This window comes from Callithrix jacchus, chromosome 20 (genome assembly GCF_049354715.1).
Source record: "Callithrix jacchus isolate 240 chromosome 20, calJac240_pri, whole genome shotgun sequence".
Classification (NCBI taxonomy): Eukaryota; Metazoa; Chordata; class Mammalia; order Primates; family Cebidae; genus Callithrix; species Callithrix jacchus.
In genome coordinates this window covers 45,385,483-45,404,201 of record NC_133521.1, presented here as the reverse complement: position 1 = coordinate 45,404,201, position 18,719 = coordinate 45,385,483, and the positions used below count along the sequence as shown (strand labels likewise).

The window sequence follows — 18,719 nt, the reverse complement described above, 5'->3', positions numbered from 1 at the left end:
CTTGGAGATTTCCTTCATTATACTCATCTGCATTTTCCACATTTTGAAAATGACTGTGTATTAATTATACACTAAAAAAACATCATTTATGACCGTAATCGCGGCACTTTGGGAGGCCAAGGCAGGCGGATCACTTGAGGTCAGGAGTTTGAGACCACCCTGGCCAACATGGTGAAACCCCATCTCTACTGAAAATACAAAAAAATTAGCCAGGCGTGGCAGCAGGCACCTGTAATCCCAGCTATTCTGGAGGCTGAGGCAGGAGAATCACTTGGACCTGGGAGACAAAGGTTGCAGTGTGCCGATATTGTGCCTCTGCACTTCAGCCTGGGCGACAGAGTGAGACCCACTAAAAAATAATAAATAAATAAAATAAAATAACATTAATATTTAGATTCATGATTTTATTTTTATTTTTTTAAAAAGAAAAATAACGGGGTTTCCCCATGTTGGTCAGGCTGGTCTTGAACTCCCGACCTCAGGTGATCCGCCTGCCTTAGCCTCCAAAGTGCTTGGATTACAGGCATGAGCCACCGCACCCAGCCAATATTTAGATTCATGTTAGTGAAACTGCAGAATAGATAAAATCGTAAAGCAGTTAGGGAAAGAAATTTCTTTCCTGAAAGATCTCTGGAAAATATCCAGATAACTGGAAGCTAAAAAACACACTTCTAAGTAACCATGGGCCTAAGAAGAAATTGAAAGGAAATTTAGGGAGTATTTTGAACTGAATGAAAATCAAAACGCAACATATCACAACCTGTGGGATGCAGCAAAAGCAGTATTTAGAGGTAAATTGATAACACTAAGCATTTAAAGGTCTGAAATCAATGACCTCAGCTGCTGCTGCTTCTTTTTTTTTTTTTTTTTGAGACGGAGTTTCGCCCTTGTTACCCAGACTGGAGTGCAATGGCGTGATCTCGGCTCACCGCAACCTCTGCCTCCTGGGATCAGACAATTCTCCTGCCTCAGCCTCCTGAGTAGCTGGGATTATAGGCACGCACCACCATGCCCAGCTAATTTTTGTATTTTTAGTAGAGACGGGGTTTCACCATGTTGACCAGGATAGTCTCGATCTCTTGATCTTGTGATCCACCTGCCTCAACCTCCCAAAGTGCTGGAATTACAGGCTTGGGCCACTGCGCCTGGCCCCTGACCTCAGCTTCTAAGTTAAAAAACTAGAAATAGGCAGGGTGCAGTATTTCATGCCTATAATCCCAGCAGTTTGAGTGGCCAAGGGGGGAAAGTCACTTGCGATCAGGAGTTTGAGACCAGCCTGACCAACATGGTGAAACCCCATCTCTACTAAAAATACAAAAATTACCTGGTGTGGTGATGCGTACCTGTAATCCCAGCTACTCAGGAGGTGCAGGTTGCCAAGATCGTGCCACTGCACTGCAGACTGGGTGACAGAGTGAGACTTGTGTTTCAAAAAAAAGGGAAGGAAAGGCCGGGTGCGGTGGCTTACACCTGTAATCCCAGCACTTGGTGAGGCCAAGGCAGGTGGATCGCCTGAGGTCAGGGAGTTCAAGACCAGCCTGATCAACATGGAGAGACCCTGTCTCTACCAAAAATGTATAATTAGCCAGGCATGGTGGTGCGTGCCTGTCATCCCAGCTACTTGGGAGGCTGAGGCAGGAGAATCAATTGAACCCGGGAGGTGGAGGTTGCAGTGAGCCAAGATGGCGCCACTGCACTCCAGCCTGGGCAACGAGAGTGAAACTCTGTCTCAAAAAAAAAAAAAAGAAGGAAAACAAAAAAGAAAACAAAAGAATAATAGAGAAAAATTAGTAAAATAAACATTTGGATTCTTTGAGAAGATCAATAATGCTGAGTTGATAATCCTCTAACTTGGCCCAGGCTGATCAAGAAAAAAAAAAACAAGAGAAAGAGAAGGGACAAATTACCAACATGAGGAGTGAGAGTGACATCACTGTACATGTACAGATGGGAAAAGGTTAATAAGGGACAATTACGACAGTTTTTTGCCAATAAATTCAACACATAATTTATAAAATGGACAAATTCCTAAAAATAGACAAACTGTTGGCCAGGTGTGGTGACTCACGCCTGTAATCCCAGCTCTTTGGGAGGCCGAGGTGGGTGGATCGTGAGGTCAGGAGTTCAAGACCAGCTGGCTAAAAATACAAAAATTAGCCAGGCGTGGTGGTGGGTGCCTGTAATCCCAGCTATTCGGGAGGCTGTGGCAGAGAATTGCTTGAACCTGGGAGGCAGAGGTTGCAGTGAGCCAATATTGCACCACTGAATAACAAACAAGACTGGGCAACAGAGCGAGACTACATCTCAAAAAATAAAAATAAAAAAAAAACAAACAAACGATTAAAGCTCACTCAAGGAGAAGTAAATAAGCTACATAGCCCTGTATCTATTAAAGAAATTGAATATGTAGTTAGAAAACTTCCCACAAAGGAAACTCTGGGCCAAGCTGGCATCACTGGTGAGTTCTACCCATCATTTCAGCAAGAAACACTCTCAATTCTATACCAAGTCTTCCAGAAAATTGAAGAGGAGGGAGTATTTCCTAGCTTATTCTATGAGAAAAGTATTCATTGGAAACCAAACTGGGACAAGATATTCAGAGAAAAGAAAACTACAGACTAATATGATCCTTCTCAAATATAGATGCCAAATTTCTTAACCAAATTTTAGCAAACCAAATATATATTTTTTTCTTTTTTGAGACTGAGTCTCAATCTGCCACACCAGGCTGGAGTGCAGTGGTGTGATCTCAGCTCACTGCAATCTCCCCATCCCAGGTTCAAGCAATTTCCCTGCCTCAGCCCAAGTAGCTGGGACTACAGGCGCATGTCACCAAACCGGGCTAATTTTTGCATTTTTGATAGAAACGGGGTTTTGCCATGTTGGACAGGCTGGTCTCAAACTCCTGACCTCGTGATCCACCATCCTTAGCCTCTCAAAGTGTTGGGATTACAGGAGTGAGCCATGGCACCTGGCCAGCCCTGGGGATTTTTCAGGCCATGTACCCTAGGGGACAGGAATCTTGGGGGACAACTTAGAATTTGCCTACCACAGAGATTGAATGCTTCTCTCCTAAGACTGGGAACAAGGGTTGGGTACCGTGGCTCAGGCTTGTAATCCTAGCACTTTAGGAGGCTGAGGTGATCAGATCACTTGAGGTCAGGAGTTCAAAACCAACCTGGCCAACATGGGGAAACCCTGTCTCTACTAAAAATACAAAAAAATAGCCAGGAACGGTGGTGGGCACCTGAAATCCCAGCTACTTGGGAGGCTGAGGCAGGATAATTGCCTGAACCCAGGAGATGGAGTCAGCCTAGATCACACCACTGCACTCCAGTCTAAGTGACGGAGTGAGACTCCATCTCAAAAACAAACAAAAAAAAGATTGGGAACAAGGCAAGAATATCCACTTTCACTTCCAGTGGACATAACAGTAGTGGTTCCAGCCTATGCAGCATGACAAGAAAAATACAAAGAAGCCATCCAGACTGAAAGGGAACAAATTTAACCGTCTTTAAACAGAGACCACATAGCTTACGGAATCTGCAAAAAGCTGTTTGAGCTCATAAGTGACCTTAGCCAGATTATGGATGCATGCCCCACAGACGAAACGATTGTTTTTCTACGTATTAGCAATTATAATCAGGAATTAAAAGTGAGTGATGCCATGAGCATCAGAAAATGTGAAAGACTCGCTATGAATCTGACAAAGGGGTCGGGCATGGTAGCTCACGCCTGTAATCCCAGCACTTTGGGAGGCTGAGGCTGAGGCAGGCAGATCACCAGGTCGGGAGTTCGAGACCAGCCTGGCCAACATGGTGAAACCCTGTCTCTACTAAAAATATAAAAAAATTAACTGGGTGTGGTGGCAGGTGCCTGTAACTCCAGCTACTCATTCTGTAATCCCAGCTACTGCATTCCAGCCTGGGCAAAAAGAATGAGACTTCGTTTAAAAAAAAAAAATTCGACAAATGATATGCAAGAGACATATACTGGAAACACTCCAAAAATTGCTAAGAGAGAAATTTTTTTCTTTTCTTTTCTTTTCTTTTGAGACAGAGTCTCTCTCTGTAGCCTACACTGAAGTGCAGTGGTGTGATCTCCACTCACTGCAATCTCCACCTCCCAGGTACAAGCAATTATCAAGCCTTCTGAGAAGCTGGGATTACAGGCATGTGCCATCATGCCAAGCTAATTTTTTTGGTAGAGACGGGTTTCGCCATATTGGCCAGGCTGGTCTAAACTCCTGGGCTCAAGTGATCCACCCGCCTCAGACTCTGAAAGGGCTGGGATTACAGGTGTGAGGCACTGTGCCTAGCCTCAAAGAGGATTTTAAAAGGCCAGAATAATTGAAGAGCCATATTATATTATGGACTGAATAGTAAGTATCGATTTTCCCTAAACTGATCTATAGATTTTGAGAATTCCCAGTCAAAATCTCAGGCAGACCAGGTGCTCAGGCCTGCAATCCCAGCACTTTTGGAGGCTGAAGCAGGAGCATCATTTGAGGCCTGGAGTTCAAGACTAACCTGGACAACATAGTGAGACCCTGTCTCCACAGAAACGGGGACACATTTTTAATTGGGGGAAAAAAAAAAAACGAGTTGGCTGTGGTGGGATGCACTTGTAGCCCTAGGTATGGGGGAGCCTGAGGTGGGAAGATAATTTGAGCCCAGGAGGTTGAGGTTGCAGTGAGCTATGACTGTGTCACTAAACTCCACCCTGGGCAACTGAGCAGCAAGACCCTGTCTCTCTATATATATTTAAAAAAAAGGCCGGGTTCAGTGGCTCATGTCTGTAATCCCGGCACTTAGGGAGGCTGAGGTGGGGCGGGGTGGGGTAGGGGTGGGAATAACCTGAGGTCAGGAGTTCAAGACCAGCCTGGTCAACATGGTGAAACTCCATCTCTACTAAAAATATAAAATTAGCCGGCTGTGGTGGCACGTGCCTATAATCCCAGCTAGTTGGGAGACTGAGGCAGGAGAATTGCTTGAACCCTGGAGGTGGAGGTTGCAGTGAGCCGAGGTCACACCATTGCACTCCAGCCTGGGCAACAGAGTGAGACTTTGTCTCAAAAAAAAAATAAAAAAATTAAAAAGTCCCAGGAGATTGTTTCCGTAGAAACTGACAAGCTAATTCCAAAATTCGTAAGGAAATACAAGGGAACTATTCTGGATAAAAACAACTTTGAAAAAGAACAAGGTCAGAGGACGAATGTAATCTGATTTAAAAACGTATCAGAAGTTTACAGTAATCAAAGCTGTGGTATTGGCATTGAGAAGGGCAAGAGGTCAATGGAAAGAAGTGGGGTCCGTAAAGAAACTCAAATGTGTATCAGTACACACATAACCAGCTGATTTCTTTTTTTTTTTTGAGACAGAGTCTTGCTCTATCGTCCAGGTGAGAGTGCAGTAGCTCTATCTTGGCTCACTGCAACCACCACCTCTCAGGTTCAAGGAGTTCTCCTGCCTCAGCCTGCAGCTGGGATTATAGGTGTGTGCTACCATGCCTAGCTAATTTTTGTACTTTTAGTAGAAATGGGGTTTTGCCATCTTGGCCAGGCTGGCCTCAAACTCCTGATCTCAAGTGATCTGCCCACCTCAGCCTCCCAAAGTGCCAGGATTACAGGCATGAGCCACAGTGCCCGGCCACAGTGCCCACCGATTGATTTTTGATAAAGGTGAGATGGCTTCATTGGCGGAAGTATAGTATTTTCGACCAATTCTGGTGGAGCAATTCAATATCCATATGCTTGGGAGGCCGAGGTGGGTGGATCACGAGATCAAGAGATCGAGACCATCCTGGTCAACAAGGTGAAACCCCGTCTCTACTAAAAATACAAAAATTAGCTGGGCATGGTGGTGCGTGCCTGTAGTCCCAGCTACTCAGGAGGCTGAGGCAGGAGAATTGCTTGAACCCAGAAGGCGGAGGTTGCTGTGAGCTGAGATCATGTCATTGCACTCCAGCCTGGGTAACGAGAGCGAAACTCCGTCTCAAAAAAATAAATAAATAAATAAATAAATATCCATATGCCAACATTTTGATTTATATCCTGCACCCCAAACAAAAACTAACTCAAAATCAGTCACTGATCTATTTGCAAAATAAACAACTATAAAACTTTGGTAAGTAAACTTAGGAGAAAAATGTCGTGACTTTTCTTTTGTAAGGGACACTAGTGGAAGGAAAATGTCATAATTTAATGCTAGGTAAATGGTTTTAAAATATGACATAATGTCATAATATAAAATAAAAGCATATTTATTTTATATATTTAAAATATGACATAATGACATAATATAAAATAAAAGCATAATGTATAAAAAATGGATGAATTGGACGTTATCAAAATTAAGCACTTCTGATCTTTGAAAGACACCCTTGAGAGCATGAAAGTGAAAGCCACCGACTGGGAGAAAATATTTGTAAGTCACATATCTGATCAAGGTGTTGAATCCAAAATATCTTTTTTTTTTTTTTTAGACAGAGTCTTGCTCTGTTGCCAGGCTGGAGTGCAGTGGTGAGATCTCGGCTCACCGCAAACTCTGCCTCTTGGGTTCAGGCAATTCTCCTGCCTCAGCCTCCTGAGTAGCTTGGATTACAGGCACGTGCCACCGCTTCTGGCTAATTTTTGTATTTTCAGTAGAGACGGGGTTTCACTGTGTTAGCCAGGTTGGTCTTGATCTCCTGACCTCATGACCCACCCGCCTTGGCCTCCCAAAGCCCAAAGTGCTGGGATTACAGGTGTAAGCCACCTCGCCCATCCAAAATATCTTAAGAATTCTTGAAATTCAATAAAAAGAAAACAACCCAATTAAAAAATGGGCAAAATATTTGAGCTGAGTTTTTAAATTTTTTAAATTGTATTTATTATTTATTTATTTATTTATTTGAGGCGGAGTTTCGCTCTTGTTACCCAGGCTGGAGTGCAATGGTGTGATCTCGGCTCACCGCAACCTCCGCCTCCTGGGTTCAGGCAATTCTCCTGCCTCTGCCTCCTGAGTAGCTGGGATTACAGGCACATGCCACCGTGCCCAGCTGATTTTTTGTATTTTTAGTAGAGACAGGGTTTCACCATGTTGACCAGGATGGTCTCGATCTCTTGACCTCGTGATCCACCCGCCTCGGCCTCCCAAAGTGCTGGGATTACAGGCGTGAGCCACCGCGCCCGGCCTATTTTTTTTTTGGAACAGTGTCTTGCTCTGTCACCCAGGCTGGAGTGTAGTGGTGAGATCTCAGTTCACTGCAACCTCTGCCACCCGAGTTCAAGCAATCCTCATCCTCAGCCTCCCAAGTAACCTGGATTACAGGCATGCACCACCGAGTCTGGTTAATTTTTGTATTTTCAGTAGAGATGGGGTTTCACTGTGTTGACCAGAATGGTCTTAATCTCCTAACTTTATAATCTGCCCACCTCGGCCTCCAAGAGTGCTGGGATTACAGGTGTGAGCTACTGTATCCAGCCAAAATATCTTAAGAATTCTTGACATTTGCCGGGCGCAGTGGCTCAAACCTGTAATCCCAGCACTTTGGGCAGCCAAGGCGGGCAGATTACCAGGTCAAGAGATCAAGACCATCCTGGCCAACATGGTGAAATCCTGTTTCTACTAAAAATACAAAAATTAGCTGGGTGTGGTGGCATGCACCTGTAGTCCCAGCTACTTGGGAGGCTGAGGCAGGAGAATTGCTTGAACCTGGGAGGTGCGGGTTGCAGTGAGCCGAGATTGTGCCACTGCACTTTAGCCTGGCACCTGGCAACAGAGCAAGACTCTGTCTCAAAAAAAAAAAAAAAAAAGAATTCTTGACATTCAACAAAAAGAAAACTGACAACCCAATTAAAAAATGGGCAAAATATTTGAGCTTTTTTTTTTTGAGACAGAGTCTTGCTCTGTCGCCCAGGCTGGAGTGCAGTGGCTTGATCTCAGCTCTCTGCAACCTCTGCCTCCAGGGTTCAAGCAATTCTCCTGCCTCAGCCTACTGAGTAGCTGGGATTACAGGCACATGCCACCATGCCCAGATAATTTTTGTATTTTTTTAGTAGAGACAGGGTATTCACCATGTTGGCCAGGCTGATCTTGAACTCCTGACCTTGTGATCTGCCCGCCTCAGCCTCCCAAAGTGCTGGGATTACAGGTGGGAGCCACTGCGCCCGGTCAAGCTGATAAGCACAAAAGGCAATGCACAGGGTCATGAGCCATTAGGCACATCTAAAGCACAGTGAGATACAGCTGTGTGCCTACTGTAATAGAGTATCTAAAGTGAAAAAGTCTGCTCCTACCAAATATCAGGGAGGGCGTGCAGGCACGGGGATTCTCCCACACAGCTGCTGGGAATGCAAAATAGTACACTTTGAAAACAGCTTGGCAGTTTCTCAAAAAGTTAAACAGGCCCTCCACACGTGAGCCTGCTGTTCTGCTGCTGAGGGATTTACCTAAGCGGAATGAAAGTGTACGTTCGTGCAAACACCTGGGCACGAATGTTCACAATAGCTTTTTTGGGGATAGCCGCAAACTGAAAGCAGCCCAAGCATGCGTTTCCAGGTGCGTTAAGTGTGGTGCATTCGCCCTACTCAGAATGCACAGGAATGGACCTCTGATTCATATACAGGAACTGCATGGATGAATCTCAGAGTGAGGCTTAGTGAATGAAGGAAGCCAGAGCTTGACCCCACCAAAACAGTACATACGGTCGGATTCCTTTCTCTTTCTTTCTTTTTTTTTTTTTTGAGACCAAGTCTCGCTCTGTCGCCCAGGCTGGAGCGCAGTGCCACTGTCACGGCTCATTGCAACCTCCGATTCCCAGGTTCAAGCAATTCTCCTGCCTCAGCCTCCTGAATGGCTGGGATTTCAGGCATGCGCCACCATGCCTGGCTAATTTTTGTATTTTTGGTAGAGACAGGGTTTGAACATGTTGGCCAGGCTAGTCTTTAACTCCTGACCGCAGGCTATCTGCTCACCTCGGACTCCGAAGTGCTAGGATTAAGTGCTAGGATTAAGGCATGAGCCAACGTGCCCGGCTGTAGGATTCCATCTTGTAAAATCCTAAAAAAACATAAACTAATCAAGAGGTTTTTAAAATTTTTTAAAGGAGTCCCACTCTGTCACCAGGCTGGAGTGCAGTGGCATGATCTTGGCTTACTGCAACCTCCAGCTCCCGGGTTCAAGTGATTCTCCTGAGTAGCTGGGATTACCGGAGCCTGCCTCCATGCCCGGCTAATTTTTGTATTTTTAGTAGGGACGGGTTTCACCATGTTGGTCAGGCTGGTCTTGAACTCCTGACCTGAGGTGATCCACCTGCCTTGGCCTCCAAAGTGCTTGGATTACAGGCGTGAGCCACCATGCCTGGCCACATTTCTCTTTTTAGTTTTATTTTATTTTTGTTTATTTTTTTGAGACGGAGTTTTGCTCTGTTACCCAGGCTGGAGTGAATGGTGCGATCTTGGCTCACTGCAACCTCCGCCTCCCGGGTTCAAGCAATTCTTCTGCCTCAGCCTCCTGAGTAGCTGTGACTACGGGCATGCGCCACCACGCCCAGCTAATTTTTGTATTTTTAGTAGAGACAGGATTTTACTATGTTGACCAGGATGGTCTTGATCTCTTGACCTCGTGATCCACTTGACTCAGCCTCCCAAAGTGCTGGGATTATAGGCCTGAGCCACCGCACCCGGCCCTTTTTAGTTTTATTTTTGAGATGGAGTCTCAGTCTGTTGCCCAGGCTGGAGTGCAGTAGCACAATCTTGGCTCACTGCAACCTCTGCCTCCCAGGTTCAAGGGATTCTCCTGCCTCAGCCTGCCGAGCAGCTGGACTACAGGTGTGCATCACCACAGCCAGCTAATTTCGGTATTTTTAGTAGAGACGGGATTTTGTCATGTTGGCCAGGCTAGTCTCGAACTCCTGACCTCAAATGATCCTCTCACCTTGGCTTCCCAAAGTGTGGGAAATGACAGGCATGAGCCACCTCAACTGGCCACATTTCTCTTTTTAATAAAATCCCTAACTTGCTCTTTGTTCTTTGGACATACTGAAGTTCACCCCAGCCTGTGGAAATGCCCCACAATGTAATTCTGTGATTCCCATACAAAATGTTTTGTTTATTGATCCTGAAATATATATATAATATATATATAATTATATATATATTTTTTAATTGAGACGGAGTTTTGCTCTTGTTACCCAGGCTGGAGTGCAATGGCGTGATCTCGGCTCACCGCAACCTCCGCCTCCTGGGTTCAGGCAATTCTTCTGCCTCAGCCTCCTGAGTAGCTGGGATTACAGGCACGCACCACCATGCCCAGCTAATTTTTTGTATTTTTAGTAGAGACGGGGTTTCACCATGTTGACCAGGATGGTCTCCATCTCTTGTCCTCGTGATCCACCTGCCTCGGCCTCTCAAAGTGCTGGGATACAGGCGTGAGCCACTGCACACGGCTGATCCCGCTATATTTTTATTTGACCTCGACAGTGTTAATACATATTAAATTCTACACTTTAATTCATTTATTGTTTTAATTAGAAGAACGTCACATATTGCTTTATGCTATGAAATTGGAAAATTGGCCAGGCTCGGTGGCTCACACCTGTGATCCCAGCATTTTAGGAGGCTGAGGCGGGTGAGTCATCTGGGGTCAGGAGTTTGAGACCAGCCTGGCCAACATGGTGAAACCCAGTCTGTACTAACAAAAAAATTAGTTGGGTATTGTGGCAGGCACCTGTAATCACAGCTACTCAGGAGGCTGAGGCAGGAGAGTCTCTTGAACCTGTCATGTGGAGGTTCCAGTGAGCCAAGATCACACCACTGCACTCTAGCCTGGGCAACAGAGTGAGACTCCATCTCAAAAAAACAAAAAAAAAAGAAATTGCAAAATCTTAAAGAAGGTGATCCATTTACCCTACCCAGGGACACACGTTTCCAGTTTGGACCCTCAAGGCTGACAAATTCCGTACTTGTTTCTCCTCATCCCTTGAGGCTTCTCCTGAGTGGGGGCCCTTCAGAGGCCAGGAGCCAACTGTAGATTCCTGTTGCTTCTCAGCACCCACCTGCCTCCTCCTGGCCACCTGTGTGCACTTGAAACATATACAGTTTATTGTATACAAGCAACACATGGATGCATTCCTGATTATAGTTGGAAATCTTCTTCTCTCTGGAATGGATTCAAAGAAGTAGAAAACATTCAGTAAGGCTGGGCGCAGTGGCTCATGCCTGTAATCCCAGGTGGGTGGATCACCTGAGGTCAGGAGTTTGAGACCAGCCTGGCCAAATGGTGAAACCCCATCTCTACTAAAAATACAAAAATCAGCCGGGTGTGGTGGCGGGTGTCTGTAATCCCAGCTGCTTGGGAGGCTGAGCTTAGAGAATGGCTTGTACCTGGGAGGCAGAGGTGAGATCATGCCATTGCATTCCAGCCTGGTGATGGAGTGAGACTCCATTTCAAAAAAAAACCCCAACTTTGTATTTCGCTTGTTTACTTTGCTAAGCTTTATTATTATTTCACTTGATTTTCCCAAGAATCCTGTGTAGTGGGTGAACTAGTTCAGCACTCCCAGTTTCCAGACGAGAAACGCACAAAGAGCCACGTGCTCCATACCACGCTGGGCAAAGCCTTGCAGTCACACTGAGTACTTGCGGTGAGGGTGACTAGAAGTGGGCATATTTTCCTGAAACCTAGTCCCGTGTTAATACTTTTTCTCTTCTGCACTTCTACCTGAAGGCAGCAGAGGGCGCCTGGTCGCATGAAATACACTGCAAGTCAGTGATAGAGGGAACGCATTCGTTTCAAAACCGTGAATTCTAAAATAGAGCCCGGTCCTTAATCTTTTGAGTATTTCAGGATCCGGTCTCATTGTAGATGTTCCGTTCCCTGTCTTTCTCAGTGATGAGAATTTCAATCTCACGTGAATCACCGTGACACCTATAATCTAAGAGCCTTCCATTTAGCTGCAAGCTTCTTTCAGATAACAAAAGCCTCAAACCCGGGGTCCACGAGATCCTCCTCAATCTTCAGTAGGTCGTATGCACCCCCTCTCGCTGCCTGAAACGGGCCCCTTTGCAATGTTTGGCACGTAGATGTCCCGTGAATGAAGAGCCGTTTTGCTTCAAGTGCATTGCTTCAGGGTTACCCAGTATTTTTAGAAAAGTATTGAAGGATTAGATATGTGCTTAAAGTCAGAGCAGCCTGGAGGGGACAGAACTATTTCCCCAGGACGATAGTGAGGATTGAGCCTTTTGCAGGTCATCGTGGAAGATAATCATGCCTAGATGCTGAGGTTTCTGTGAGAGTCTCCAGCTCCTCTTTGCTCAGCTTCTAACTGGTTCTCGGTTTTTTTTCCTATCATCACACAGGTTTCCTACAAGTGGTGCTGGAGACCATGGTGACCTTCAGCCACTTCTACCTTTCTTCTCGTTATTTCCCAAAATTTCATTTCTCTTCTTAAAGAACTTGGTTTATGGGGCCAGGTGTGGTGGCTTACACCTGTAATCCCACTACTTTGGGAGGCTGAGACAGGCAGATCACCTGAGGTCAGAAGTTCAAAACCAGCCTGACCAACGTGGAGAAACCTGTCTCTAAAAAAAAAAAAAAAAAAAATTAGCTGGGCATGTTGGCAGGCACCTATAATCCCAGCTACTTGGGAGGGTGAGGCAGGAGAATCACTTCAACCTGGGAGGCGGAGGCTGCAGTGAGCCAAGATCGTGACACTGTACTCCAGCCTGGACAACAGAGCAAGACTCCCTCTCAAAAATAAGTAAATAAATATAATAAAAAGAATTAGGTTTATGGACAAGGCTTGGAGTTGGTTGGAAAATCATTCCTCCTTGGCTGCTCAGTGACTAGTCACTGATTAGATCTAAGGTAACTTTTTTTTTTTTTTTTTGAGATGGAGTCCCATTGTCTCCCAGGCTGGAGTGCGGTGGTGCAACCTCAGCTCCCTGCAACTCTGTCTCCCAGGCTCAAGCGATTCGCCTGACTCAGCCTCCAGAGTAGCTGGGATTACAGGCATGAGACACCATGCCTGGCTAATTTTGTATTTTTAGTAGAGACGGGTTTTTACCATGTTGGTCAGGCTGGTCTTAAACTCCTGACCTCAGGTGATCCACCTGCCTCAGCCTCCTAAAGTGCTGGAATTATAGGCATGAGCCCCCCCAGCCCAGCTGATCTAAGGTAACTTAAAGGCTGAGTCACACACAAAGTAATACACTAGATTATTTTCTGAGTTATGCCTTCCCTTTGCCAAACTTTGGCTTGCCTTTGTCCTTAATTTGCCTTATTCCTTGATTACAAGTCCAAAGATGACATCTTCTAAGTAGTGATGAGCATTTGTACTCTGCTCTTTCAAATCCTAGCATTCCATGCTCTGCAGATGATTTTGCCGTTTCTTATGTGATTTGAGGCAAATCCTCGAGTACAGTTTCCTAGCAGACACTCGGATCTTACCCATCTTTATTTCTCAGGCTCCACAAATTGAGGCCCCTTGCAGGATGCTAACATTAGCTCTAGCCTACCAACGAGGACATTTGAGGACATGTCCTTAGTACCTAACAGCATCTGGCACTTTTTTTTTTTTTAGATGGAGTTTCACTCTTGTCGTCCAGGCTGGAGTGCAATGGCACCATCTGGGCTCACTACAACCTCAGCCTCCCGGGTTCAAGTGATTCTCCTGCCTCAGCTTCCTGAGTAGGTAGGATTACACGCACCTGCCACCACGCCCAGCTATTTTTTTTTCTATTTTTAGTAGAGACGGGGTTTCACTATGTTGTTGGCCAGGCTGGCCTCGAACTCCTGATCTCGTGATCTGCCTGCCTCCACCTCCCAAAGTGCTGGGATTACAGGCGTGAGCCACCGCGCCCGGCCATTATCTGGCACATTTTAAATGGGATGGTGGAAGGGACTGTCTTTATTTAGAGTCTGCAAACCCTTGTAACTATGAAATTTTTTTCTAGGGAGTGAGGCCACAGCATTCATTTGATTGGTCCACGAGGAAAAAATGCGGCTAATACTTAGGCAATTCTACACAGGGATAAGCAATGTGCCTACACGGGCCACGTGCATCCTGGGCGAACTCAGAAAATGAGCCGGCCGTGGCGGGCACCTGTGGTCCCAGCTACTCGGGAGGCTGAGGCACAAGAATCGCTTGGGCCCGGGAGGCGGAGGTTGCAGTGAGCCGAGATCGCGCCACCGCACTCCAGCCTGGCGACAGAGCTAGACCTTGTCTCAAAAAATAAAAATAAAACCCAGAGGGCGCGTCTCCTCGGACGCCGGGACTGGCTAGGTGGGGGCACAGGGCGCGAGAATGGCAAGCATGTCTCAGGTAGGTCAGGCCGGGGTTGCCATCTTTCTGGTTTCTGTGTTTTGGAAACAGGATCTCGCTCCGTCGCCCAGGCTGGGGTGCAGCGGCGCAATCACAGCTCACCGCAGCCTGGAATCCCTGGAGTGAAGCGATCTTCCCGCCTCAACCTCTGGAGGAGCCAGGACCACAGGCGCGCGCCACCACGCCCGGCTAATTCTCTTCTTTTGTAGAGTTGTGGGGGGCGGTGGGGGCAGGTCTCGAACTTCTGGATTCAAGCGATCCGCCCGCCAGGGCCTCCCAAAGGGCCAGAGTTACAGGGATGAGCCACCGCGCCCAGCCCAGAGCGAGTCATCTTCTCCCGGACCTTATGCAGAGTCCGAGGCCCCCGAGCCCGCCGCCAAAGACCAAGCTCCAAGACCGAACCCAGTCAAGAAGCCACTCGTGCCTCCACCCGGAAGCGACTCGGACTCGGGGCCGGAAGTGACGCCCTTTCTGTGCGCGGAGCCCAGACACGGCCGAACTCCGCCCCACGAACACCTGTTTCCGGGCGGAGAGCGCGCGCCGTTTCCCCCTCTGGCGTTTCGGCGCGGCCTCGGATCCGGCAAGATGGGCAAGAAGGGTAAGAAAGAGAAGAAGGGCCGCGGCGCGGAGAAGACAGCTGCCAAGATGGAGAAGAAGGTGTCCAAGCGCTCGCGGAAGGAGGAGGTGAGCGGGACAGATGGGACCTGAGCGGCCCGACGCCGCAGCCGTGCAGCCTCGGTCGAGCCCCTGCGCCCCCCGGGGTTGTGGGTCCTCGTGTGCTCTGTGGGAGCCGAGCCGGTGCCGTAGGAACTGCCCCGGTGCCGCGTCCGGTCGGCTGCACGGGGCCCGCCCCTTCCCGAGTCTCCACGTGCGTCCGGCCGCTTCTCTAAGAACGACGGAGCTACCCCTTTAACGCGCTTGCTTTTCTTTGTATGGTGTCCCGGGTGTTTTTCTGCGTTTCCTACCCCTTCTCCCTCCCTTTAAAGGGCGACCAGATGGTAGGAAGAGGCAGGGTTTTGGCGAAGGACGACCTGGAGTTGAGTCTGGGGGGTGCCTCTGCAAGATGTCTGGTCTGGGAGTAAGACTTTTTTTTTTTTTTTTTTTTTGAGACGGAGTTTCGCTCTCGTTACCCAGGCTGGAGTGCAATGGTGCGATCTCGGCTCACCGCAACCTCCGCCTCCTGGGTTCAGGCGATTCTCCTGCCTCAGCCTCCCGAGTAGCTGGGATTACAGGCACGCGCCACCATGCCCAGCTAATTTTTTGTATTTTTAGTAGCGACGGGGTTTCACCATGTTGACAGGATAGTCTCGATCTCTTGACCTCGTGATCCACCCGCCTCGGCCTCCCAAAGTGCTGGGATTACAGGCGTGAGCCACCGCCCCCGGCTGGGAGTAAGACTCTTAACTTTTCTGAACCTCACTCTTTTCTTTTTTTTAAAGGACAATCACAGCAATCCTGAGGGGTGAGCAGCAGGTGGGCTTAAGTAAGTGAAGAAGGCCCTGGAGCCGCAGGGTATCATAGCAGCTGATGGCGGCCACCACTGTGGTTTCCTTCCTTTTTGTCCTCAGCCCAGTGTCTGCGGGAGGGTCCTGAACTCGGGGTTGAGTGTTCTTCGGCTACTGCTCATGGGTTTTCTAACCGGGGGCAGTTTTCATGGCCAGTGTTGATTGCTGTGTGCCAGGCACAGTGCTACCTGGGCTTGAAACCTCACAACCAGGTGAATTCCGCAGCACTGGTGTTCCAGTTTGATAGGAATTCAGAACAGCAGGTGAACCATGAAGTAGTAGGAACTGGGATGTGAGCAGATGTCTCGAATCCAGAGCTCTTGACCTCATTCCTTTGTCCCTTTTCTTCCTAAATCGTTGATCTCTCCGTGTACTCATCACTTAAATAATGGAGTTGGACTTTTCCCTCACCCTCCTCTTAGCTCTGACATTCTTTTTCTTTTTTTTTTTTAAGATGGGGTTTCGGCCGGGCGCGGTGGCTCATGCCTATAATCCCAGCACTTTGGGAGGCCGAGGCGGGTGGATCACGAGGTCAAAAGATCGAAACCATCCTGGTCAACATGGTGAAACCCCGTCTCTACTAAAAATACAAAAAATTAGCTGGGCATGGTGGTACGTGCCTGTAATCCCAGCTGCTCAGGAGGCTGAGGCAGGAGAATTGCCTGAACCCAGGAGGCGGAGGTTGCGGTGAGCCGAGATCGCACCATTGCACTCCAGCCTGGGTAATAAGAGCAAAACTCCGTCTCAAAAAAAAAAAAAAAGGCGGGGTTTCACCATGTTGGTCAGGCTAGTCTTGAACTCCCGACCTCGGGTGATTCGCCTGCCTTGGCCTCCAAAGTGCTTGGATTACAGGCCTGAGCCTCCACACCTGGCCTTTTTTTTTTTTTTTTTTTTTTTTTTTTTAAACACAGTCGTGCTCTGTCGCCCAGGCTGGAGTAGTGCAGTGGCATGACCTGCTGGTTAGGGTCGAGGCACAGGAAGTCAGTTTCCTTGTGTGGCATCTTCAGAATGGTGCTTGGCAAAAAGCATTCAGTAACCAGCTGTTACCTGTTGTCATTTTTATTCATCTTCATGTGTCCTTCCAGTGCCCAGTATGTAGGTGACTGTAACTATAGCTTTCCATAAGACACAGTGTGTATCAGGCCTCCGGATTCTTATGTTACCTTAATGAACCCTCAGACCTTTAAAACAACTGGCCTGATTAGGCTAGGTCCACGGAAGATCGTCGCTCTCTTAAATTCAGCTGTGCATGCTAATCACGAGAGTGGTAATCCCATTATTTGACAGTCCTGGGAATTATTGGGGGAAGGGGGATCTTGGGGACAGCTTGGACAGTCTTTTCAGAGACTCCTGTATCAGATCACTGGTTGGCACCTGCACTTGATCCTGGCTCTTCCTGCCTCTCCAGCATCTCCCTGGGCTCCCTCCTGCTAGAGTGCTTTTATTTTAGTGTCTCAAACATGCCGAGTTCTGTCTGTGGTCTTTTACCCCAGCCATACTCCTGTCGTCTTCTCAGCATTCAGCTTAATGTCACCGTGGAGAGGCTGTTACTGACCAGGCCACCGGCGTCACCCAGATCCTACCACCTTGCTCTTCCTCAGTCACCCAGTGATGAGGTTCACTCAAGTTTAAAGACTGCTGCCTTAGAGTAGCAATGGCAAAGCTTTCTCAGTTCATAGACGTTAGTATTTGAACTGTTTAACCTTGCTGAGCGAAAAAAACGCAAGTTGAAAGAATGGGGTATGATACCATTTAGTAGCTATTTATTTTGAGACGGAGTCTCACTCTTGTTGCCCAGGCTGGAGTACAATGGCGTGATCTTGGCTCACTACAGCCTCTGCCTCTGGGGTTCAAGCACTTCTCCTGCCTCAGCCTCCTGAGTAGCTGGGATTACAGGTGCCTGCCACCATGCCCAGCTAATGTTTTGTATTTTTAGTAGAGACAGGGTTTCCCCATGTTGGCCAGGGAGGTCTCAAACTCCTAACCTCGTGATCCACCCGCCTTGGCCTCCCGTAGTGCTGGGATTACAGGTGTGAGCCACCGCACCCAGCCCATTTAGTGAGATTTAAAACTGTAAAACAGCACCCCGTGTGGCTTAGGGATCCACATGTGTAACAATTGTAAAAAGCTTGAGACTGGTAAGCACTGAGTTCCAGGTAGTGGTTACTTTGGGGGATGTGTGGGTGCCACACGCGGGTAACACTATTTCTTACCCTGAGATCGGTGCACAGGAGTGTCCTGGATATAGTTCTGTACCTTATATGTTTTAAATATCACATATATAACTTCTAAGCAGTGTGCCCTGCTGTGAGAGCTTCTGACCAGGAGGGATTGACATTCACCCTGAGACTGAGGGGTGGGCTGAAGGAAACCTGAAACTGAGGGGTGGGCTGATGGGATGAGGCAGCTGTTGAGGCTGAGGGAACGTGGTGTGTGTTCATTGAATGAACGGAGAGGAAGCCGGTGTAGCTTGGGGAGTGAGGGCTGGGTGGGAGGTGGGGTTGGAGAGGTGGGTGTGGGGGAGGGAAATGATTTGCAGGTGTCTAGCTCCAAGGACAGCTGAGGATAGAAGGAACTTGAGCTCTCAGGCTGGGGTGTCTCGTGAGTGTTGGGAAATGGGCTGTGGCTGAGGCAGGAACACTCAGTTCCACTGTTGCCCTCTGTGCTGGCCCCCTGAGTGCCTTAAGTCACCCTCCATGCTAGGAAAACTCGAGGGCTTCGACAGATAGGCTGCAGCTGGTGTTTGCCGAGCCCTTGCTGTGCAGGCAGTGTTCTAACCAGTTGAAAGCCTTGCTGTGGTGGAGCTCGTATTTCCTGATTTTGTTGGGGTAGAGGGGTGTGGAGGAATCGGACACGGCAGACGGGAGGGCAGGCAGGTGCGCCGGCCGGGCCTGGGTTGTGAGAGGCGCT

General features: G+C 47.9%; 1 protein-coding gene across 15 annotated transcripts in view; it reads left to right on the top strand.

Moving 5' to 3' along the window:
- Window positions 1-18,719, top strand: part of KLHDC4 (kelch domain containing 4) — a 121,887-nt gene that overhangs the window by 38,284 nt on the left and 64,884 nt on the right. For 12 of the 15 annotated variants that reach the window (XR_013530249.1, XR_013530253.1, XR_013530250.1 and 9 more), the window contains exon 1: window positions 14,791-14,988. The exons of the other annotated variants lie outside the window; for them this stretch is intronic. Coding sequence is in view for 4 of the 12 variants with exons in the window: in XM_078357921.1 (XP_078214047.1) it covers window positions 14,890-14,988 (99 nt within the window). In the remaining 8 variants the exon portion in view is untranslated. Of the gene's footprint in view, window positions 1-14,790; window positions 14,989-18,719 lie in introns of those variants that run through there. 15 annotated transcript variants of the gene reach the window in all.